General features: G+C 38.9%; 2 protein-coding genes and 1 long non-coding RNA gene across 4 annotated transcripts in view; 2 read left to right on the top strand and 1 right to left on the bottom strand.

Moving 5' to 3' along the window:
* Positions 1 to 6,195, top strand: part of LOC134668860 (calcium uptake protein 3, mitochondrial) — a 111,519-nt gene extending 105,324 nt beyond the window's left edge. Inside the window, exons 8-13 of the mRNA XM_063526338.1 lie at positions 109 to 194; positions 277 to 370; positions 1,069 to 1,183; positions 1,580 to 1,807; positions 2,257 to 2,414; positions 3,145 to 6,195. Of these exons, the coding sequence (XP_063382408.1) occupies positions 109 to 194; positions 277 to 370; positions 1,069 to 1,183; positions 1,580 to 1,807; positions 2,257 to 2,414; positions 3,145 to 3,216 (753 nt within the window). The 3' untranslated portion in view covers positions 3,217 to 6,195. The remainder of the gene's footprint in view (positions 1 to 108; positions 195 to 276; positions 371 to 1,068; positions 1,184 to 1,579; positions 1,808 to 2,256; positions 2,415 to 3,144) is intronic.
* LOC134669561 (uncharacterized) overlaps positions 1 to 25,865 on the top strand; it is a 475,395-nt gene that overhangs the window by 356,186 nt on the left and 93,344 nt on the right. The window lies entirely within an intron of this gene.
* The window catches only part of LOC134668848 (protein phosphatase methylesterase 1), a 34,179-nt gene continuing 14,571 nt past the window's right edge, over positions 6,258 to 25,865 (bottom strand). The window contains exons 3-10 of one of the 2 annotated variants that reach the window (XR_010098835.1): positions 23,310 to 23,419; positions 23,023 to 23,180; positions 22,514 to 22,604; positions 22,273 to 22,338; positions 21,755 to 21,979; positions 8,829 to 9,300; positions 8,542 to 8,606; positions 6,258 to 8,163 (exon numbers count right to left, since the gene is read on the bottom strand). Coding sequence is in view for 1 of the 2 variants with exons in the window: in XM_063526326.1 (XP_063382396.1) it covers positions 8,065 to 8,163; positions 8,542 to 8,606; positions 9,143 to 9,300; positions 21,755 to 21,979; positions 22,273 to 22,338; positions 22,514 to 22,604; positions 23,023 to 23,180; positions 23,310 to 23,419 (972 nt within the window). In the remaining variant the exon portion in view is untranslated. The remainder of the gene's footprint in view (positions 8,164 to 8,541; positions 8,607 to 8,828; positions 9,301 to 21,754; positions 21,980 to 22,272; positions 22,339 to 22,513; positions 22,605 to 23,022; positions 23,181 to 23,309; positions 23,420 to 25,865) is intronic. The other variant, XM_063526326.1, reaches the window with a different exon arrangement.

Genomic DNA, 25,865 nt, shown 5'->3' with positions numbered 1-25,865 from the left:
TTATAGAGATAGGAACAGGCTGGTCAATGTACCAAATTCAACATGCTTAGCGTCCTTACTTTAGGTACTTGTTTATACCTGACTTTTCTAACTTACAATTTTTTATAGATGGAGAAAATCTTCAGCTTCGCATGGCGCGGCAAGCGCGGGTTGGAGAGCCAAGAAGGCGGCGACGCCGACAAGCCGCAGGACTCGTACGTTAACGACGAGCAGGGGCTGCAGCGGCGGCACAACGTCGACACGCTCCTGCAGGTCAGTGACACGAGGGTTGGGGAGCCAAGATGGCGGCGACGCCGACAAGCCGCAGGACTCGTACGTCAACGACGAGCAGGGGCTGCAGCGGCGGCACAACGTCGACACGCTCCTGCAGGTCAGTGACACGAGGTTGGGGAGCCAAGATGGCGGCGACGCCGACAAGCCGCAGGACTCGTACGTAAACGACGAGCAGGGGCTGCAGCGGCGGCACAACGTCGACACGCTATTGCAGGTCAGTGACACGAGGGTTGGGGAGCCAAGATGGCGGCGACGCCGACAAGCCGCAGGACTCGTACGTCAACGACGAGCAGGGGCTGCAGCGGCGGCACAACGTCGACACGCTCCTGCAGGTCAGTGACACGAGGGTTGGGGAGCCAAGATGGCGGCGACGCCGACAAGCCGCAGGACTCGTACGTCAACGACGAGCAGGGGCTGCAGCGGCGGCACAACGTCGACACGCTACTGCAGGTCTATAGGAATGCTCAATTGGCAACAAACTAGAATAACTATAGAAGTCTGACTAAAATCTAAACCCCAGTCAGTGGTGTCTTTTATCTAGGGAAATTACCTTCCACAGCTGCCTAAATTAAGGTGCCGGTGAGTGGCAATGAGTAAGTGGGTGGGCCAAGAAATGATCGGATTCGAAGCGGCGGCGACTTCATCTTTTGCGGCGGAAGTAATTATTGAGCCTTATATTTTCATTGCAGATATCTAAAAATTATCTTTAGAAGTCGTAATGGACTCCAATTAAAATTTAGTGCCTTAGTAAAATTTCGAGAATTTTTGAGAATAAGCATAGCAATTGATCCGCAGGTCCATTTCTTCGGCAAAAAGGGCACGAGCGACCTGAAGTTCGACGGCTTTAAGCAGTTCATGGAGAACTTGCAAACGGAAGTGCTGGAGCTCGAGTTCCAAGAATTCGCTAAAGGTAATCATCAGTGGACGGCAGACGGCCTAGAGGACCAAGTCCAACGAGATGGTGTGACTAAATATCCGCCCAGATGGACATCACACTAAGCAACGCTTTTCACAAAGCAACCGACAGGGAGAAGTGGAGAGCTGCCATAGGAAAAATTTGCAAGCTGAGCCATGATCCTCAGCAGTGAGGGACCGACTTAGAAGAAGAAGAATCATCAGCTATCTAGTCATAATTGTTGAATTAGCTTTTTTGCGTTGTTTTGTTTTATGTTGTGTTAATTGAGGTTTCTAAAACACTGACACTCGCCAAGTCTCCCCGCAATCCTGACAACGGACCAAAAATTCTGACATAACAGGCAAAATCCTGATGTATGGCAATTGATATTTATGTCGCTTTAATTTTCAGGTCACGAGACAATATCCGAAGTGGACTTCGCTAAGATCCTCCTCCGCTACACTTATCTCGACACAGACGAATACGACATGTACTTAGACCGTCTCTTGGACCGCATGAAGCTCGAGCGAGGCATCACCTTCCCTGAGTTTAAGACCTTCTGTCAGTTCCTCAACAATTTAGATGATTTCACTATTGCTATGAGGATGTATACGCTGGCTGATCATCCTATTTCGAAAGGTGAGGTTATGTCAAACACGGATGAGCATGATTTTTATTTTGACCGCCTCTTGGATCGCATGAAGCTCGAACGAGCTTAACCTTCCCGGAGTTTAAGACCTTCTGAAGAAGAGAATGTTTGAGAAGAATTAATGTGGTAGAAAGAAATTAGTAGGTACATACTACATCAGGGGGCGTTGCGGATAGAATACCGCAAGCGATCCCATGACGCTCCCCTTACGGCAAAGAGGGTGATGCTGCATGGGATCTTAGTGGGTATTCTCCTTCCCTCCCTCTGGCTAGCAGAGGAAGTTACGGGAGGAAAAAAAGGAGAGATAACCACCGCCCAATGGTTGAGATGCGTAAATGTATTAACCCATGCGTCAAATAACTAGTAGATAGTAACTGACTTTGTGAAGCTTTGGTGTTAGCTATAACTTGTAAGATTCTCTATAAGTATCCTGTTACAGACGAGTTCCACCGCGCCGTAAAGATCTGCACGGGCATCTCGCAGTCGGAGCACCTCGTGACCACCGTGTTCGCGATCTTTGACGCCGATGGCGACGGCCTGCTGAGCTACAAGGAGTTCATCGCCATTATGAAGGACCGTCTGCACCGAGGATTCAAGGTAACAGATCATCCGGAATCTTTTTCTAGCTAGTCGGTATTTTCTGGCAGCTGAACTACTGTTCCTCGCCATGAAGGATAGTCTTCCTGCTTTAGCGGTAAACCTTCCAATCGCTTTGTGTTTTTAAGTACAAACAGCAACACTCCTAACTATACATCGGTGGACCTTATTACAAAACAAAAAGCTTAAGGTCTACTGATGTATAGTTAACATTAACAGTGTGGGCGAAGGTACGTGGATGGGTCAAATAGATAAACGATAAACACTATACCTACATTTGATTTTCACAATGATAACTGTATGCGTACAGTTCGTAGGTATGTTTTTCGTCAAAGTCAAATGTTAACGCAAAAAAAAGAAAAAAAAGGTACTTACCTGTTTTTCGTAGCCGAATAGGTAGTCAAAAGGGATATTTTACTTTTCATTAAACATTATGCAATTAGTTTCCTGATGTAGCGCTTCGGCTACGGAATGAACTACGTGCCGAACTTTACTTGAGAGACTACAGTATGGGGTTCTTCAAAATCTGCAAAACGAGTGTAGGGGGATTCTTAAAGTATCTGCATAACACAAGGGACATCTTGGGAATTATAGGCTTCTAAAAGCTACGGTAAACGCTAAACATCAAGGGGGCAATTTATGCTTCATATCTACCGACGTGTTTTAAAAAAAACTGCATAATGGCATTTACCTATGTGATTGGGAAATTATGTCTTGTTTTTTTTTTCAGTCTTATGCCAAGAACGAGGGCTGGGAGGCGTTCAAGACCTGCGTCAAGCAAGAAATGAAGAGCTCCGTTTAATAATAGCCAATTTAGCTCAATTCATGCCATATGCCTTTAAAGCTCCTAGAATATTTGGTCGACAAATAGATCTCAAGTAATAACAACGTAATTATTATAAATTATAACTACTAGGTATAGTTCGTTTTTTTTAGCATTAGTAAAAAGGTAAACAATCTTGACGGGTTCTTTTATTGGAAAACACTTGAATGAAAAATAAGTCACGACAAATATATAACTTATGAATCATATAGGTACATATTATTTTACATATTTTACATATTTTGCTCTTATTAGTATTCTTTACTGATTTTTTAAAAGATTTTTTTCAATTAAGAGCCCTTCAACGTGCACACTAGCGCCACTGCTAAATAATCGTGATTATTTAAATTTAACGACAGGTATTTAAAAATGGGGGCCGCTACGGACTGTATTGTGTATTTAAGTATCTTTTGAATACATCAAACTAGTTTTTATGTTGCTGGATTCGTCGATCTAGGAACTCAAAACAAAAACGGCCGTTTTTACTTTGGACGCATAGATTGACAAATCCAGCAACATAAAAACTAGTTTGATGTATTCAAAAGGTACTTAAATACACAATACAGTCCGTGGCGGCCTCCTTTTTTAAATATCTTTCGTGAAATTTAAATAATCACTATAATTTAGTAGTGGCGCTTGTGTGCACGTTGAAGGGCTCTTAATATACACGTCAAGCTCGCGTAGTCTTTTTCTAATGCTATAAAAACGAAATATACATTCGTATAGAAGATATGGTATACACAAACTTAATAACTGTAGAACGGCATTTCTTCTAAACTTAACGAAATATATATCTGAATCTTATAGAAATATAGATAAACAAAAAAGTCAAACGTTAACGCAAAAAAAAACTGAAAAATAAACCGGTTATTTGGTCCGTGTATAGCATATTATTTTTATTCTTAGGGGTCTGCTTAAATTCACCCTTTTTAGGGAGTTTTTGACACTTCAAAATATTAATAGTAAATTGTTAAAAAAACACGTAAATATAAAAATAAAGGCATTTATGATTTCTCTGTAAAATACTTTACTACTTCTTGTTGTAAATAAAAAAAAAAATATTCTTTATCTCAAGGGGTCGTGTAATAATACATTTTGTAATCAATTAACAAATAAGTGGTTGTTTTTAACAGTGAGATTTATTTTAGTGATTATTTATTCATGGTTTTAAATAATTTATACTCGTTTATAAATTATGACTTAACAATGGAGTATAACTCCGGTTTGGAGTGGCAAATTAATCAAGTTTCAATATGTACTCAAAAAAAATATTTGTAAGTTTATGTATACATATGCGGTGCAGATAAAGCTATTAAATTGCCATTTACAGTAGGAGCATTCCACGGGCTGTCCCGTACAAACGCATTTTATTTCCTGTGTTGCGACTTTTTTTTTGGCATTTAAAGCAATCGATTATTTTTCTGTGCATATTTTTGACTATTTGTCATAAAAAAGAAACTCTTATACCTGCAAATCTTCAGAAAATTCGCGTTTGTACGGGACAAACGGTAGACGATTTCATGGAATGCCCCAGTACTGCACTGCTAAGTCAAAGAGCGCTATCTCAAAAGAAAATTCATTGTTAACTTACACTTAGGTTTCTATTACTGAGAATCAGATTTTCAAAATCATTTGTTTTCGCGCGCTATTCGACTTAGGGCCACTTGCACCATCCGACTAACACAGGGTTAAGCAGTTAAACCGTTAACCTAGTGTCAAATTGTACTGATAACCAAATTGTACAGTTTAACCGGTTAAACCCGGATTAGTGGAATGGTGCAAGTGACGTTTAGGAGGGCAGAGTAGATCATTTTCATTTATTCTTCATAAATCTACTCAAAATTGATTAAAATTGTTACCTACCTATAAACTTACCTAGGCCCTGACAAAATAGATGTCTGCACTTCTCTCCAATTGTAATAATTCATTCGCCAATAAATCGGCGGGTCCACGCAGAACAAGCCGCCTCGCGAGGAAACTGCCGCGCGAAGCAGCTCAGTCCGTGTAGACATGCCTCGGCCGCATTGCGTCGGCGTAAGCACGTCTCCACCGACCGAGCTGCTTCGCGCGGCAATTTCCTCGCGAGGCAACTCGTTCCGTGTGGATCCATCACCTATTCAGATTTTGATTGCCTACTGTTCTACTACTTCACAAAGATACAGTTAATGAGTATGGATTTTCACTCCAATTAGGCAGTATTTTTCACTTCATTTAGAATTAAGTTTCAGTCTCAAAATATACCTACGCTTTTTAGAATTTAGTCAAAATTCCTTGCCTTGGCCATGATTTAAAATTTAAATAAATTAGGTTTTAGTAAATTATAAAATTTGTGGCTTAAATATTAGCGAATATTTATAATAAACAGTTTTTACTAGTCAGTCGAATAAGTGTACAAAATAAATAATATTTTATATTGTTAATTTAATATCTTTAGGACTTCAAATAGCACAATGTTATAATTATTTTGCTTTGTTATATCAACCTACTTCAGCAGTTTAAGAAACAGCAGCGAAGGTGTAAGGTGGTTTTGGTTTATCATAGCCTAAGAGTCTTCCCAGATATATCGACGCGCATTCGGCACAAAGCACATAGGAAAAAGCTGGACATAAAGCTTTCTATTATATTAAAGCTATCTGCGCAATAAGAGCGAAAAAGCCGTCGATGCGTCGGCAGGTGTCGGATTTAGCCGATTCCGCGTCGACATAGGTATGTGTGGGAACCCTTACAGGTCATATCAGTGTCGAGCTAGTCCAAGAACTTTGGCTACTATTAACCCTTTCTAATTAGGCGCGTGCGATAGAGATAGGGACAGGCGAGTCAATATACAAAATGCTCCGTGCTTAAGGTCCTTACTTTGATTGATATTGTGTCCGTTTCGCTGCTGTGTCTTACTTGCAGGATGTTTGCTTTGTTATTGTACTTCAACTCATTAACTATTTAAATAAATGATTGAAAATTGATTCTTTTTTATTTCGGGTAAAATAATACAATACTTTGATATTTACAACCTTCATTTATTGGGTATTTTGCGTAATTATTACATCGATGAAATATAAACTAAACGGTAAAATAGGTACCTATGGAAGAAATAGGCCTGCTGCGCCGACAACGAGTGAATGGGACAAGTGCAAGCGATGATGATGATGAGTGATGAGAAATAACATGAAAATAAAAATGAGATAAATATCGATTCATTACATATATTTAATTTCCTGGTTACTTATATGAGGATAACTTATTTATTCTTCTAAAGTATTTCACAGATAGCTTAATGTTTAGAAATCTCAATAAATACTATGAATTTCTTTTGGACGCTACGTCGTGGACCAATAAATCAAAATAAATATATACTTTAAGTACTTGCAATAAATTAATTAGTGATATGCGAGAAATTCAATTTATGTACAGAATAAAATTCAGATTTCTATCTTAAATAATTTTCTTTGTCGATTTATGTATTAAGTTTGTGACTGATTATACCTACTTGTGTTGTTGTATGTAAAAAGAACTAATAATTCCCTTTTGTTTTCGTATGACTTGCGCAAGAATGGATTATTTACGCAAAAATTACAGTTAGGTATTTGAAGCAATACCCCTACCTATTTACGTTACTTACGTAAGATTTAGTTAAATAACTTTAATTAAATGAGACTTTTTCTTAAGTCGATCAGACTTATCAATTAATAATTCACTATTCGGCCTTTAAACTCTAGGTAATGATTTATAGACGCAATTCCTATCAAAAGGCGTATTGATAGCTGAAGACGATTGGGTCAGTTGCTTGTGTATTAAAAGTTATTTACGATAAAATAGGAAATGCGCAACGAGTTGTGAATTAATTCGCATGTGTATCGTACGCAGTGCTTATTATAGCACCGTAATGTAATTTAATAATTAAATTACTTGGTACGCATTGCAGCTATTGGTTTAAGGGGTTATTCGCAGATGGTCTAGAACGCAAAATGACATTTGCATTGGCATTTTGCATTCTAGATCGTTTGCGATGTAGACTAATTGCGATTTAGGCAAAACAACACAATAAAACCCAATTTTTATATCACCACATTTTATATAGGTAGGTTAGGCTTTTTTTTTTTATTATTATGAATGGGCTTACTCATGGCCACAGACCTGCCGAGGCGTAGACGTGGCCTACGATGGAGCGAGCTCGCCCAGAAATTCGTTCGTTAGGTATCTTCAAATGGCCAAAGCCTTTGGCCCAAAGGCCAAACAGTCGCTATGAAGTTAAGATAAAACGGAAACAATAAAACGGTCATTTTGCGTTCTAGACCGTTTGCGATGTAGACTAATCGCGATTTAGGCAAAACAACACACTAGTCATTTTTCGTTCTAGACCATCTACGGATAACCCGGTTTAAGGACCGATTGCACCAAACCGTGTAAACCGTTGCTTGTATGAATGGTTGATAATCCTTCAAAGGATGACAGCTGACTGCGCTAGTAAATACTTCATTACAATCATGAATTAGGGTTATGATTATTTTATACTCCGGAGTGCTTTTACGTTGGACTAAAGAGGATTGATATGTAGAAAATTAATCTGGAGGTGGTTTAAGTTATTCAATTTTTTTTATGGTTATTTAAACCTTTTCTAACGGTGACATTTCGTACTTGCAATCGAATTGGCCCCAAAAATATTCAACTCGGCAATTTTTTTATAAATTCTAACAGATTTTAGGAATCCACAGAATAGTTTACCCAATGATACTATTTTTTTTATTATTATATTAAATGAAATAATTTAAATATCTAGAACGGAGTGAGCATAAGATCCCCACGTGTAGGCTCGCGTGGCTCGGTGTGACCCTAGCAGCCCGGCGTGGAGGTGAGGTGCATGTCCTCGCCGGCCTCCGTGGGCTCCGTGACGCGGTGCCGCAGCAGGAACGCGGCGATCACGCGCGCCACCTGCAACGGAAACAGATCTTACAATATGATATAGAAATACTAATAACACAAAACTTTGTCCTTCGCTTCGCTTTGCGTGTAGTTGTCGCTGGTCCTCGAAAAACTTTATATAGATGGTCAAGCAAATCTTGTCAGTAGAAAAAGGCGCGAAATACAAATTTTCTAAGAGGCGATATGCCTTTGCGCCTACATTTTTCAAATTAACCGCCTTATTCTACTGACAAGATCTGCTTGACCAACTATATTTGCACTGGCAAGCATTTGCTAGTCCCCAGTCCCCATTTGACCTGTTTATTTTTTCTTGGACTCGTCATGACGATTAATTTCAAGAAAAAATAAAACAATCAAAAACTGACTGCAATAAGCACTCATACACACCTCTCCGGGAGTGTCTTCGTGCACCGCGTGCCCGCACCGTGTCAACACTTGCATCTGGAACTTGCCTGAAATAAATATACATTTGAAAACTCGCCTAACCTTTGATTTTAATAATTATTTTATTGAATACAAATTCGGGAAGAATTAAGTTGAAAATTCGAACTAGAACCATTTCAAAAAACGATTTGATCAGGCGTAGGCGGTCATTCTACCCTCGGACCCTCGATATTGGACCCTCGGTAATTAAAAAGGGAAGTGATCGAAAATTTATTCATATAAAAAAATACCTTGCATCTGTCCGATGGTGAGCTCCCGGTCCAGCCCCTCGATGGAGGCGAGCAGCAGCAGCCGCGGGGCTCGCACGGACAGGAAGCGCGCCGACAGCCCCTGGAACCAGCCCGACCAGTAGCGCTCCGTCTGCGACAGGTCGATGTAATGTCTCACCTTGCATCTGTCCGATGGTGAGCTCCCGGTCCAGCCCCTCGATGGAGGCGAGCAGCAGCAGCCGCGGGGCTCGCACGGACAGGAAGCGCGCCGACAGCCCCTGGAACCAGCCCGACCAGTAGCGCTCCGTCTGCGACAGGTCGATGTAATGTCTCACCTTGCATCTGTCCGATGGTGAGCTCCCGGTCCAGCCCCTCGATGGAGGCGAGCAGCAGCAGCCGCGGGGCTCGCACGGACAGGAAGCGCGCCGACAGCCCCTGGAACCAGCCCGACCAGTAGCGCTCCGTCTTCGACAGGTCGATGCGCCATTTGTATCTACAATGTATCGTCACAGAATAAATAATAGTACTAGGTACAGAAGACTCACTATTTAACAAAACGCGTCTGTTACGATCAGCACAGATATGGCCGCTAGGTGGCGACAGCGCCACGCGTGACTTATGGCTTTCCCCAAAATTGGGGCGGAACGGATGTACTTTTAGCTACCTGTAGCAAAGCGACGAAACCGCGGAGTGAGCCACGCCTGATTCTGATATATAACGCGCCTTTGTTATGCATCTCGATGACACATTTTAGACTGGTTCTGTAGCGCTCGACTCGCCGGCATTCAGTAACCGTAGTACTGAGTGCCGGCGAGTTGAACGGACCACACACATCGACATACCGCCACACCGCGACCACATCACATAGTTCATTTTGTATCTTAGTGCAATTTCTATAGGAGTTGTAATTTAATTACCTGGGTAAAGTGAACGAACGATTTTTTATGCACGTGGCACTAGCGGTTTTACTTAATAACAGACAAAGGATTAGCCGTCGGGGTCTATTAGAAAGCTACAAACTATACTTATAATATTTTTATTACTAGAAAATAGATTAGGGATTCTGTTGTACGGGATGGATTTTTGATACTCGGTGTGATGATTAAACCTCATAAGTTTCGGTTGTTACAGTAGTCGTTGACAAAATATAAAGTGAGCCGATCTCGTTCAAACTTGTTCGAGAGATCGGCTCACTTTATAGGCGGTTTACACCACAGACCTATATCGAGTAGACGGAAAAAGTGTATGTACCTCGCGTGCCGAAACGACGATTATAAATCGTCGTTGCTCGCCGCGATGCTCAGTCCGCTCTCGACCGCTTTCCGTGTGTGACGTTCGGATGTGATAACAAAATGGCCCCTTGCTCGATAATAAACTGTTCAAACACCACCAAAAATGTAGGATCTATTAATCACGACATTTCCTTTCATTGGTAAGTACTATTTGCCCTAAAATATCTGTTATTATTTAAAAAACAATTTATTTTGATGCTCAGTATTAATTTCATATAAACAGTAGCAGGCGACTCTGTGTCTAATGCTACTTTTCCATTGCGGCTTTAATTTGACGCGCCAGACTTGGCAAGCATTGAAAACCAGCAATGAAAATAAAACAATCCAAACTTGTCGAGTCGCGTTCAAGGTTGATTTCTCATTCGTCTGTCAAAAGTAAGATATAGTGTTGTACCCTACGATTTTCAATGCCGAATTCTTAATCGATTAAAATTGGTTTTTTAAGACAGAAAAAATGATAATTATTTTTTCAACCTACTATTTATGTAGCCGTGTGATAAAGTAATAGTCAAAATGAAATCTGGAGGGCTATGATGGTTATGTCACCGTATCATTAATCACTTAATGCATGATATGACGACTATCTGATAAATGATATAATTCGGTAAAAAGTCGCGAGGATAACGTATAAGTGGCTAATGATAGCGTGATATGTTTTGAGGTTTATAAAAATCAATTTTAAACTCGATGACTTAAGGTGTATATTAAAGAAAAGATGGTTAAATCACATTCTACCACTTATCCACATATGTCATTGAGAGTTAAAACTTATCCATGATTTGAGCTTTTGAAAAATCAATTCTGCACAAGTTTACATAAAGCGTATTTTAATTAATAGTTCGCGAGGATAACGTATATGTGACTAATGATAGCGTGACATGTTGTGAGGTTTTGAAAAATCATATTTATACTCGATGACTTAAGGTGTATTTTAAAGAAAAGGTGGTTAAACCACATTCTACCGTTTATCTAGATATGTCATTGACAGTTAAATTTATCTATAGTTTGAGCTTTTGAAAAATCAATTCTAAACAAGTTTACTTAAAGCGTATTTTAATGAATAGTTGGCTAAATGACATGCCGCACACACCACTTATGCACATGTGGCATTGATAGTTAAAAGTTATTGGATGGTTTAAGATTTTGGAATATAGATTCTAATTGAGTTTATATAAGGTTTTTTTTAAAAGTGAATCTTTTATTCCATCGCCTCAAATTTAACCGTCTTTATCATGTCATGTCGCAAAATCTACTTTATTTCTAGTACTTAGAATTCATAGTCTTTGAAATAAGCGTTTACATTATCGGACTAAAGTAGACTCGGCTACAATACTTAATTCACGATTGCTGTTATTTGCTTGTAATGTCATACAAAATTTTAAGGACAGTAGTCGACCTTATTAACCTAAAATACGGTGATCTGTCAAAATCAAATAAATAATTCTGCCGTGCTTATTAAAAGAGCAGTAACTCATTTTGAAATCTCTTTCAGTTGTAGAACATATTGTACAAGTACAAAGTATCCAATTGAATGACACTTCAAAATGAGTTAGAGTCGGACCAAGAAAAGTCTGCAGCGGATTTGATAGCCCACGCAGTGCAAGTGTTATTTATACGTCATAATCATAATTTCATAGAATTTTGACGTTTAAAATAACACTTGCACTGCGTGGGCTATCAAATCCGCTTCAGACTTTTCTTGGTCTGACTCTACTGCTCTTATTATAAGCACGGCCGAATTGTACAATCACCCACGGTGGACTTTATGCCTTTTGAAATAAGGTCTACCGATGTACATACAGTTAGGAATGTTGCAGTTTAGAAAAAGAAATCGTTTAATTTGAAAATAAAACATAACCTATTCGCTGGGTGCGATATGACAGCGGACTTTGAAATGTCACATGGCTGGCTGTCAACGAAGAGAACAAATAATTTCAATGAGATATTGTAATTTACATTCTATTCGAACAGGTAAATCTAACATTTCCCCTCTAAAATGGCATAAATGGCACAATCAATAAATTTCAGGTAGTAAACTCACACGGACTTCCTCATGGCCGACTTTACGAGAAGTAAAGAAATAAAAATCGAATAACGCATTTCATATAAGTAGGTAACTAATATCTGGGAGACCGAGCTATGCTCGGAAAACATATAAAAACCTAGCTAGATCAATTTTTCGCCCCCGAAAACCCCCATATAACAAATTTCATCGAAATCGTTAGAGCCGTTTCCGAGATCCCCGAAATATATATACTTACATATAAATAAATAAATATCCAAGAATTGCTCGTTTAAAGGTATTAGATATGACTGTAGTGTCGTTAATAATGCAGACTTTTCGTGTTTTTCCAAAAGGATAATAATAAGTTTTGGCTTAACATGTGCAAGATGTACCTAAAAGAAATCAAATGTGAAGATCATAAGATTCATAAGAGCCACACCATTGAAGCTCATGTACCTAATTCGTCAAACTTCAGTGACAAAAGTCCTTGAATGTAAGCTGTTTTTTCTGTTTTTTCAATCTTTGACGTAGTACATACATAATATTATGATCCATTAATGTAATAGAAAGTAAAGAAATAATTTATTTTTTACAGATTGATTCTAGTCGTTATATTACGAGTGGAAAATGTGATTGTGTGTACGTTAGCAGTAAACATATCGCGGCTCTGATATACTACATCTACTACTAAGAAAACTTCCCAAAAACCAGTAAAGAGCAGCAATTGGGCAGACCTAGTGCCAGACAGTTCGCCAAAGAAAATAACTCAAAAGGGAAATACCTACTTTGAAGAAATGTATGCACCTGCAAAGAAAATTAGGTGTAATCCTTTGCCGTTACATGTTGGAATTGAAGGGAGAGTCAGCATTAAAGTTAATAATGGAAGCTGGTCCTGGTGCTTTATTTATTATTATTACTTTAAATACACAGATACGTAGGTAAACCTCGCTAGTAAAAAGTGACAGTTGGTCTGCCGAAAGTTTCTTTTTGAGCCACGGTGCGCGTTGTGATCGATTCGTGGTTCTCCGACCCAGCGAATAATATGTACAGTCATCAGCAATAGTATCTTACACAACTAGGACCGCAAAAATATATGACGCGCTCTTATTGCGCTCCAAATAAGAACGTGTCACATATTTTTGCGGCCCTAGTTGTGTAAGATACTATTGCTGATGACTGTACCTCTTCTAGTAATAAGTAAAACTAAATGACTTAACAAATACAATATTACCCCCCACTCTGATTATACCCCGGACGTAATGTGCCAAAAATACTGGCGGCATTACCTCGCTAAATGGCCAGTGATATTTGTTGGACAAGGAATGAACCAGAGCGAGGGTCACAGCCCCTTTCCCGTAAGCGTCACCTTATACTAGCCCTATATGTTGCGGCAGAAGCAAATATCGTCAGTCATTTGACTGAGATGATAGTTTCTTAGATGTTATCGTGAATTAAAAAATTGTCAGCCGGTTGTATCGCTGTGGAAAGACCGTCAGTTGATCACATGAAATTGTAATTTTTGTTTTCAATCATCGCCTCCTGATACTTTGCCAGATGATAGTTTAGATGCCATTATAAATAAAAAAAACCGGGCAAGTGCGAGTCGGACTCGCGCACGAAGGGATCCGTACCATAATGCAAAAAAAAACGGTCACCCATCCAAGTACTGACCCCGCCCGACGTTGCTTAACTTCGGTCAAAAATCACGTTTATGGGAGCCCCTCACTTAAATCTTTATTTTATTCTGTTTTTAGTATTTGTTGTTATAGCGGCAACAGAAATACATCATCTGTGAAAATTTCAATTGTCTAGCTGTCACGGTTCGTGAGATACAGGCTGGTGACAGACGGACGGACGGACGGACGGACAGCAGGGTCTTAGTAATAGGGTCCCGTTTTACCCTTTGGGTACGGAACCCTAAAAACGGTCAGCCGGTTGTATATGTATAGCGGTGGAAAGACCGTCAGTTACTTGCATAAACATGTAAATATACGGGCCTACCATTTCATGCCTTAAAGGGGTGGAATTTTGTATGGGGACTTAACAACAACTGCACAACAAACATTGTCAATAGGAACTGTCCCGCCCGCGCGGTGCAGGACCGGCGCTGGTGCAGAATTTAGTCGAATTTTGGTATGGAGATAGTTTGGTAAGGCTTCGGTGGCTCGGCCATCTTCAGCGAATGGAAGGTGATCGGGCGGTGAAGAGAGCGTTTGAGGGAAAACCGATAGGACGCCGCCCGGTTGGTCGACCTAGGTATCGATGGTCGGATGTGGTGGACGCTGATCTGCGCGAGCTCCGGGTTGAGAACTGGCGAGACACGGCACAGGACCGGGATCAGTGGCGAGCAGTCGTGTTGGAGGTCAAGACACACTTTGGGTCGCGGCGCCAGAGGAGTAAGTAAGTAAGTAAGATAGTTTGAGTCCCGGGGAAGGACAAAGGGTAGTTTTCATTCAAGAAATCACCCTTTAAGGGGGTGAAAAGGGGGGTTGAAGTTTGTATGGGGAATCAACAAAACGCAGGTTGAATAAAATATTTAATAGCTACGTACCTAAATTAATAATTCCACGCTGACGAAGTCGCGGGCAAAAGCTAGTATTATAAAGGCGAAAGTGTGTGTGTCAGTCTGTCTGTTACCTCTTCACGCTTAAGCCGCTGAATCGATTTAGTAAATTTGGTATAGAGATAGTTTGACTCCCGGGGAAGGATATATATTAGGATAGTTTTTATGTCGGAAATTATCAAAGGAAGGAAGGAAAAAATCAAAGGGGGGTGGAATTGAAAGAGTTAATGAATTATCTATTAATTGAAGTAAGCAATGCGCGAATTAAATAACTGCTATTAGCATTATCCAGGCGCTATACCTACTTTAGCTGCTGTCACTAATTCCACGCAGACGAAGTCGCGGGCAAAAGCTAGTATATTATAAATGCGAAAGTGTGTCTGTCTGTCTGTCTGTCTGTTACCTCTTCACGCTTAAACCGCTGAACCGATTTAGTTGAAATTTGGTATAGGGGTAGTTTGACTCCCGGGGAAGAACATCGGATACTTTTTATCTCAGAACTCACCCCTTAAGGGGGCGAAAAGTGGGAATGGAAGTTTGTATGGGCAATCAATAACCGCTGAACCGATTTAAATGAAATTTGGTATGGTGATAGTTTGAGTTGTGAGGAAGGATAGAGAATAGTTTTTATCCCCGAAATCATCCCTTAGGGGTGTAAACAAAGGGTGGAAATTTGTATAGGGGTTCAATAATTTCTTGAAATGGGACTTGCCTTTTATCATTTAAAAGTTCGTAAGAGATAAAGAATGTTTATGTATTTGTGACCAATTTTATTAGCCATACCTAAGCCATACCATAAGGGTGAAAAAGAGATGACATGGGGGTGGAAGTTTGTATGGAGAATAAATAAAAAGCAACTTTTAACTTCTCCAACTTTATCTTCCTAACCTTCTTCAACTTCTCCAACATCTTCATCTTGTTGAACTTCAACTTCTTCAACTTAAACTTTTCCAACTTATTTAACTTCTTCAACTTCAAATTCTCCAACTTATTTAACTTCTTCAACTTCAAATTCTCCAACTTCTTCAAGTTTTTCAACTTCGACTTCTCCAACTTCTTCAACTTCAACTTCTCTAACTTCTTCAACTTCAACTATTCCTACTTCTTCTCCATGGTCTTGTCCAGTTCCTCTTTAGTAACTACCGTCAGCCAGTAGATGCAGTGATAGTGATGTTAGAACCTAAAACAAAGAGTTGTAAGTTGGTATGTCGTTATTAGATAAGGTGATAAGAATGATTTGAGGAATAGTGCAACATAATACGAGTATCTTTACTTTAAAATGTGCCGGCAATCCATCGCCATGTTGAGGCTTGAGGTCAGCGTCGAGTTTGGCACACAAATAGAGTGCCAATTCTTTGCGCACTCTATATATGTGCCGAAACTCCTCTCTGGGCATATCAAATGGATTGCATGTAGTCCTTAATGGCCCGTCGTTGGAGTTATCTATTTATGCTATTTTTCTTCGATAGCAGCAGCTGCCAAGAAGAAATGATATTATTATCTTGCCATCCGTAGAAATAATGTACGTATTGATAATGTTATATGTAAATTCAAATTTAAGAAAAAAAAACAGATACTTACCTACTGATATTTTAACTTCAAGAAATTGCATTTTTTACCACTTATATACCACAAGAACATTTATGACTTATGAGTGAAGTGCAAACAAGTTGTACATAGTTAAGCACCTGTAATTAGTCCAAAGTTAATTGATTCCATTGTGTTACCACAGTTAAGCCATTTCTAATTAAGTTAGATGCATGAAAGTGTGTTAGCGAATGCTATAGACTTATATGTGTACGATTTAAGTACAATAAAATACAAACAATACAATTTACATAGTTAATTTTCGTAACACAAATGAATCAATTAAGTTAAGAATAATCACAGCTTCTTAACGGCGCTTATCGTGACCCAGTGAGCACTACGACAAATTAATCAAAGGCTAGCCGTCAAAAATCGACTATATGTCTAATTATCCAACAATCGTAGCCATTTACCGTGTATTGTTGTCTAAGTGGACAAAACGGTATGAGTGTTATAAAACTGTATAAATCTAGACAAGTGGCATTTATATCATTTAACTTATCCACTTATCCACTAAGTTTAAGTTGGAAATGTAGACAAATGACATATTATCCAACGACCATGTTATGCAGTTAATCATTTAACGACTATCGCTGTCAAAAGTGGAAAAGACGACAAATCAATAAAAACTGGATAAAATGTCAGTTTTATCATCATTTATACAGCCATATCATTTATCCAGTCGACCATCATAGCCCTACTGTACTGTTATCATTTATAAATACGACACGCTTCTCTCTCTTTCTTTTTGCATAGTTTTCTATTTGTTGTTCTTTTCTAAGTGCACTTACAAGGAAGGGTACCCAACTGTCCGACTCCGATGTGATTTATTTTGATATATGTTATAGAGTAGTCTAAAATAACGGACACATTTTTTTTGTAGCTACCCAAACTCAACCTGTTAGGAGAAAATGGCCTTCAAAGTACTGAACATTGACCAAATCTTCTAATTTCTGAGAAGAGATTTGTTCAAAAATAATTGGCCAAGCACGAAGTCAAGACTACGGTGTTCAGAGCACCGTACGACACATCCCTAGGTGGTTTTAAGTTTGGATACTAATACTAATTTATCCCATATGTACATTTTATTGACTAGGAAATAAGAAGGTAATGTCTGGGAGCTCTGGGACCTTGGAGTTTGGACTTTTATTAAAGTCCTCTGGGCTAGTATAGGTAATGTAGAAGTTATAAAGCTTCTACCTTAGATATATTTTTTAGAGATTAAAGATTTTATTTACCACCTTGTCGGGTTGATTGTATATCCATACCAAATTACAGCTTTCTAACACTAACAATCAACCTCATCTTGGAGGTGAAAAGAGGAAAAATCGTAAGTCCCATTTCGGCCAACCGAAATCAAGAACGTTTATATAATATAGGCCTAATACCGTTTATCTAAAACGTTTGGTGAAGGCACATTTCTAGTAGAAACAAATTATTATGAATTTCTCTGTAATTTGTACAAACCATTTCGTAAACTGACATTCCGCTAAACTGTTGTTTTTACATCTTACTAGCATCCATAACATATTGAAGTATGATATTCTTCCACTTGAGTGAGAATGGCTTTTTCTGCCACGGCACTTTGCCAATTATTGATTTTATCAAACACCAAAATAATTGACAATTTAATATACGTCAGAGTTGACAGGCAACTTCGAGCAAGAAAAACTAAATCCGTCAAAAATACTGGGTATACATACAACCTCATAATCTTTGATATAGTCGCAATTGTTGTATTTTAAACTTGTAGACTGGGCAGGCACGACTCAAAAAGGAATAATATTACAATTAAGTCTGTGATTCGGCATTTCTCGGTTTTTGACGTTAGGCTTGTTTCTGACTCAAAATATAATTAACGTAAAGTATTAATCAATTTGCTCATGTTTCATATAAGTCACAGAAATAAGTACCTAATAATAAATGTCTAAGTTTTAGTACAAGTAGGGTAACTGCGTCAGGTTGCCGTCCAGTACCTGACTACCTGTTTCCGTCCACTTGGCGGAGTTGCTACAAAGAATTGCGTATAATTTGAATATAATATAAACCTAACTTACCGGACAATTTTGGACTTATTGTACATCAGTTTTTAAAAGCAAAAATATTTTAGTAGAACTGGAATTCATAAGTACCAAATCTTAACTGACATTTTTGTCACTCAAACAAGTTTGATCAAGATCGGCTTACTTTATATTTCGTCAACTTTACCTTTGTTTCCAAAAACTGTGAATTGTGAATTTTAATTTTTTTTTCGTCACAGAACAGTATCTAGTTGCTACTCTCACCGATCGGTTCAAAAATATACATACTTTATACAATTAATACATAAATGTAATGGTACTTAATGAAAAGGAATAGGTACTGTTTCGACGAATCAGATACTCTCAGTAAAATCTATAGGTAGATGACGCCATAGCTGTTAATAAATATTGAATGACTTTATTATCTCTATTCGCTTTACTAACTCTATGTGCTCTAATGTGAAAAAAAAAACACAACGACAGTGAAGAACGGAATTCTTAATTTAAATTTGAACTGATAAACTCCAATAATAAAGGCTGCTATTTAACTGATCACCAGATTTAATAAAATTTAATACCAAAAAAATCTACTTTACCACCCTAAAATAATGAATGATCACCAAAATTATAACACCATTTTAATGTGAAATGATTACCAATTTTATTACATTTTACTATCCTATTAAAGGAAATGACACCAAATTAATCATTATTAACCCAAAAATTGTAAATAATTACCAAATTCCAAACCCCAATTTAATGACAATTGATAACCAAATTTTTACATCGTGCTATCCTATTAAATAAAATGACACCAAAATAATCATTGTAAACCCAAAAATAGTAAATGACCACCAAAATTAGAACTCCATTTTAATGTAAAATTATAACCAAATTTTTAAATCTTGCTATCCTATTAAAGCAAAGCAAAATTTTCTAGTAGCATTTCGTTTCTGTATGGGTTGCAGTTCAAACCTAACCTAACCCACTTTTCTAGTAGCATTTCTTATCTGGAAGGGTCGTAGTTCAAACCTAACCTAACCCACTTTTCTAGTAGAATTTCGTTTCTGTGTGGGTCGGAGTTCAAACCTAACCTAACCCACTTTTCTAGTAGCATTTCGTTTCTGTAAGGGTCACAGTTCAAACCTAACCTAACCCACTTTTCTAGTAGCATTTCGTTTCTGTAAGGGTCGCAGTTCAAACCTAACCTAACCCACTTTTCTAGTAGCATTTCTTTTCTGTAAGGGTCGCAGTTCAAACCTAACCTAACCCACTTTTCTAGTAGCAATTCGTTTCTGTAAGGGTCGCAGTGTTAACCTAGCCCTCTTAACTGATAGCAGTACAAACCTAACCTAACATACTTTTCTAGTAGTATTTCAGTATGCCTACCTAAGTTATGCGGTGCGGGGTACGGGGGTTGAGCGGGAGGGGCTAGTAATTTTGGCATCATTTTACTTTATTTGGTAATATGTATAAATTTTTTGGTATCACAGTGGTTTATTTAGGTGAAAATATCGCATTTATTTGGTCTTCAAGATTTGGTGATCATTAATGATTTTTGGTAATCATTCAATATATTTGGTATTCGAATACAATTTGAAGTGCAGTCGTAATTAAAATGGTGGTACATTTGTAATTTTAGGCCTTATTTTTTTGGTGTTCAGTAATTTTTTTTGGTAAGCATGATTTTTTTATTTAGGGTACCAAAGTATTTTTTGGTGGTCATTATATTTGTAGCCAATAATAAATATGATTCTTACTGAGCACACTGCGATAGTCCATTGGTTGGAAAGCCCGTTCGAAATTTAAACTTATTTGCTTTATAATAAGGTTGCATTTTGCAGATCTTTTACTCTCTCATACTTATAGTAGGCTATTCAGAAAAAAAATGAAATATCTCACAAAAGTAAGTAAGTAGAATTAAACTTTGTATCAAAGACATAAGTCATAAATTTCAATGTCAAAGTTTTAAGTAAGGATCTTTCTAACTAAAACTACTTCTTAATATGAATGACCAGTGTAAGCATCAGTTAGCTAGCCCTAAGCAACCAAAGATCAGGCTGCAGTTTAAAAACTAATAAAGTTAGAGTTAACCTGATAATTTTCCCGCCGTCTCCATACTCGTTTTAGTTGAATATTGACTGGTCAGCTGCCTGTTAGCTATAGTTTTCCCGAAAATCGCCAGGACAGAGGTGAAAATTTTTGTATGAAAACTTGCAACTTTAAATGCATTTTTTATCGAAACTATTGCATTCTAAAATGAAGTCAAAATCAGTCCATCGACTCAATTTTTTGCAAGCTTTCTAATGGTACCTCACACGATTCTTACAATTGAAAATAAAATTCAGCCTACCCCTCTTAACCCCTAAATTTCCCCCTAAAATCAGAAATAAGCAGTTTCGACTTATTCACAGTGTTAGTGATGGTACTTGCCATAACTATTCCAAATTTCAGGTACCTACATCAAACGGTCTTTGAGAAAAACGCATTTAACCGATTTGCAAGACCGAAGTGATCCCATAAGAGCACCGTGAACAAAGTTTTGTACGGTGCTCTAAAAATGATAATTAATTACTGGTTTCGTTATATGTTGGAGAACATGAATAAAGAATGGGGACGTGTTTTATCATTTCACCACAAACTCATTTTTTATATAAAAAAATTATATATGTAAAATAAATAAATATATTTGAGTTGAGGTTGAGTTTGGGCAGCTAAAAAAAATACGTGTCCGCTATTTTAGACTACTCTATAACATATATCAAAATAAATCATTTCGGAGTCGGGCAGTTAGGTACTCTTCCTTGTTAGTTTCGAATCTTTTTTTATTTTTTCATGACGTATTCGGCTAGCTCTTTTTTTGGCTTCTAAAATTTCTTCCCTGGTTTTATTTCGCGATTTTGATGTTTCCATAGCCTACAACAACATATATACTTAGTGAGTTATATCCAAAAAATTGAAAATTGTCTATATTTTATACCTATACATGTACATATAAAAAAGTATTAGATACAATCTTTTTTTAGAATAAATAATAAGATTTATTTTAAAAATTCAATCTAAATATTCTTTAGGAATCTAGTGATTCCGTTAAATATCATTCGTCTGTCTGTATCATTCGTCTGTCTTTATCATTCGTCCGTCAGAAAATCGATGACATTCGCGTTAATCGATTTGTGATTTTTAGCGAGCGGGACCGCAGATATAAAATCCATGAGTATGAGCAAGAAAGTTGAATCGTAGCGGGGCAGAGGGGCATCGGTGTCTTAGATCGGTTAGGACTTCCCATGACTAAATTGCGGCTGTGACGTCACAGTAGGTGGTAAAAAGTCGGCACGCTTGGTTTCGATATAAATCGACGAACTCTTTCCTTCTATCTCGATTATTGTTCTGTGGTTTACACTCGCGTCTCGTGGCTCGGCTCGTGCTCGCAGGAGGATGTAAACCGCCTATTATATTTCGTCAACCTCCCGCGTTACCTCATGTTAGTGTCCCCGTCACCACGCTGGGGCGGCGCGGTGGGCGGCGGCGTGAAGTCGGCGTCGGCGTCCTCGGGCTCCTCGGCGATGCAGTCGGCGTCGGCGTCCTCGGGCTCCTCGGCGATGCAGTCGGCGGCCGGCGCTAGCGCCATCGGCGCCGGCGCGTGCGGCGCCTCCGGCGTGTGCGTCGCCAGCTCGTTCGTCGCGAGAAGATTCGTTTCACAGCTGCAAAATGAATTCAAGTTTCAATCTCTTAGAGCTTCACAGACCTTGCGACGAATCACATACGAATTTCGATACTTTGCCAGGTAGGAAGACGTCCATTAATGGGGTTGGCGACTGTCAAAGGTTTGCATAGATGGCGCCATCGTAGCTTTCCCTTGTCTCTAGTTTTGTTCTATAAAATTTGGCTTGGCGACCGAAAACAACAAGACCGGAGCCGTAACGTGATGGAAATGGGTTTGAAAATTAACGACCTACGCAGACAAACTCGCGAACAGAGACCAGGGATGACTTACTTGACGATTTGGCTGGGCATCGACACCTTAGCAGAATCCACATTCCTCACTTGGCCACTTCTAACGCTGAAAAAATCAAATGAACTAGTCAGATTTATTACAACTCTGCATTTCGGCCAATTTATATGGGAACTGCACTCCGACTGCCCAGTTCCCATACAAGTTACAGTCGGGTTGTAGTCCGTCTGTATCGGCCTTTACGCTTTTGATTGCATTTATTTTTTATATTTGTGTGACGTACCACCACTCGACAGCGTGCTCAATGCTGCGAAAGTGGGTGGGGCGCCCGCGCAGGAAGCTCTGCATACTGGCCAGCGCGTCCATCGCCGTGCCTGCACCGATATCAAAAACACGTTTAATTAACTCCACACTAAAGCCGACTTGGCATAAAGAATTGGTTCCACGTCAGTTGGGATCAGGAGTTCCTGGTAGATACAAAACTTGGCAGGATCGCCATGTGAGTTTGGGCGATGTGGGGTAACATTTATAGTAGAGTTCGCGCTGTTCCAATGAGTTCGGGGTTTTTAAAATTTAGAATTATCATTACAAAAAACGTCGTAAAGTCTCTGACGTTGACATAAGCATAAGGCTCTAGTGATATCCGTTATCGAAATTCCAAAATTTACTTAGGGAAAAGGTCCAACTCCATGAAATTTGTTGATAAAATATGAACTTTCTGTCAAAAAAAAGAGTCACTCATTTAAAGTACAAATTTAAGAGATTGGATTTTTTCACCAACGTTAATCTGACCTTCGACGACGTCAATGACAGCGATTCCGTGGACGTAGGGCTCCAGTGATGGTAGTAATGCGGCTCGGACCGCCACAGCGCCACCCATAGAGTGCCCCACCAGGACTATAGGGGGTAATTCTTCGCCAAACAGCTTGTGTAGGACTTGTTCTACATCCCTGGTTAAGAAGAAACAAACTTCACTTGCAAGGGCATCACCGCTCAAAATGGGATCTGTTCAAATGAGTAAATTTAATCGTTTCTGACCGTAGATAATGTCATCATTCGGACAAAAAAATCATGCTTACTTCACTAAAGTATCAGCACTGAGATCGTCCGGGTTGTCAGCCTGTGTTTCTCCGTGCCCTCTGATGTCCATAGAGATCACTTGGCAGTGGATCATGTTCGTTATTTCTTCCTGAAAACAGAGTAATAGATTTTTTATCAGATGGTTTTTACACATTTAATTTTCTACTTTATTACATTTTGATCAATGTGATAACCACTGCCTATAAGGGAAGACCGCCTACAAGCTCTTTCACTGCCATTTAAGTCTTGCGTTTATACACATACTCAACTTACAGAAGGTCATTTAAGTAGGAGTCAAGCTCTTCTTTACTTTGTTGACTGTCGAACTGATATTATGTATACAAATAAAAGAGTTCTTTCTCTAAAATGGCCTTCCCTGCAATACATTTATAAGCATCTTCTCCATATTGGTGTTATAGTAGAAGAGCCGGCCGCAATTTTTTTAACCGACTTGATACCACGATGAAATACACAATGGGAAACCATAAAAGTGATGCTAAGTCCGAATTCGATAGTCTGCCACGGCGGAACTTGCCGAAAGTACGAAAAAGAAGGCCACTTCCGGTGCGAAAAAAGGGGGCTGATTTAACCCATCTGATACCGAAATAATAATTATGGCAGCAGTTAGAAATTTACATGTAGACACATAAAAGCGAAGTCTGCCAGTATTTTTTTAGCCGGAAGTGCTTGGCAGACGCTCTCAAAGGTGGCCAACGGGACCCCTAATTTAACCCATCTGATACCACCATGAAACCAATTCCAGTCGGTAGGTATGAACCCTCATGTCAGGAATATATAAGTCTGCCAAGGCTATTCCTGCCGAAACACCTTGGCAGACGAGATTATGTAAGCAAGGTCGGCATCGGTTACCCTACACTAACCCATCTGATACCACCATGAAACCAATTCCAGTCAGTAGGTACGAACCCCCATTTTAGGAATATATAAGTCTGCCAAGGTTTTTCCTGCCGAAACACCTTGGCAGACGAGATTATAAGCAAGATGACCATCGGTTACCGTACACTAACCCATCTGATACCGCCATGAAACCAATTCCAGTCGGTAGGTATGAACCCTCATTTCAGGAATATATAAGTCTGCCAAGGCTTTTCCTGCCGTAACACCGTGGCAGACGAGATTATGTAAGCAAGGTCGGCATCGGTTACCCTACACTAACCCATCTGATACCACCATGAAACCAATTCCAGTCGGTAGGTATGAACCCCCATTTTAGAAATATATAAGTCTGCCAAGGTTTTTCCTGCCGAAACACCTTGACAGACGATGCGGATGCTGCTTACATAAAGCAGCATCCGCATCCGAGGGATCCGTATTTTGGAATTATACAGATTACGGACATTATTAATAGCTGTAGGCTTATTTATTACTTTATGATTATACAAATTTGTATATTATTATGTTATTAATAAAATATATTTATAATTTATTAAACCTAAACTTAATACATAGGGAATTCATTACCTGCTTACGGCAGTAGTAGGGATTAGTGGGTGAGTTCTGGCTCACTGAGCCGGGCCAACAGTCCCTCCCCCTTTTTTCCCTTGTTGAGGCCCTGCAACCTTGCCTTGAACCCAAACTAATGTCATTGTAGCTCGAATCTAACCTAATCTATTTTTATTGCTTTTAAAATATTTCAATTATCTACTTTTGCAAAGTTAAATGTTGTAATCTCTATTTCGCAAAATGGAATTTTAATGTGACTTTAATGTATGTGCAGTCTACTTAGTAATTTGGTTTAAAGATATAAAAACACACATTTTATTTCCTATCCTAAGTATCCTATCCTAAGTTTATTCAAATAATATTCTGAACATATATAGTAACATCATTACTTATTCTGTGTACAGTGGAGAAAACGAATGAAATCATGCAATTTGATTTTGCTATTTTTAAATAAAGAGGAACCAAACAGTATTTTCCACAGTTGTTGGTAATGATACCATCTCTTACAATTTCTCTTCATGAACATTTTATGATACCTAACCTAACCTTCCAGTTTTCGCCCGAATTAATCAAAAAATTCACCAACACCATTTACACCAACCAAATAGAAAACGGGTCCGTGTCCGAATTCGCGATCTCGAGTCCGGGTCCGCGTCCGGGTCCAGGTTCAGGTAGAAGTCGAATTCAAAATCTTGCTTGTTTTGCCAGTGGGGTAACTTGCTTAACAATCAATTAGAAAAAGACAAGTCGTCGAGGAGTTCCGTTCTGATCACCATCAGCAATACCACTTCATCAAATGCCACTGTTCTTAATGTAAATCCTTGTTTGCCTGATGAAAATACAAAAGTCACTATACAATGCCATTCAGATTTGTAGAGTTCCCTCGATTCCTTATGTGTCCCATCATTAGAACTTGAACTTGACGAAAATGTGACTTAAAAACCTAACGTGCTTAACAAACATAACGAAGAGGACAAATCCCCAAACATGAGCTATGCGTCGTTGAAGAGTTCCATTCTGATCATCATCAGCAGTTTCACTTCATCAAATGTCACAATTTTGAATGTAAATGCTTGGTTTGTTTATAAAAA

Source organism: Cydia fagiglandana, chromosome 1 (genome assembly GCF_963556715.1).
Source record: "Cydia fagiglandana chromosome 1, ilCydFagi1.1, whole genome shotgun sequence".
NCBI lineage: Eukaryota > Metazoa > Arthropoda > Insecta > Lepidoptera > Tortricidae > Cydia > Cydia fagiglandana.
Note: the sequence above shows the minus strand (reverse complement) of the source record. Positions and strands in the feature narration are given on the sequence as shown.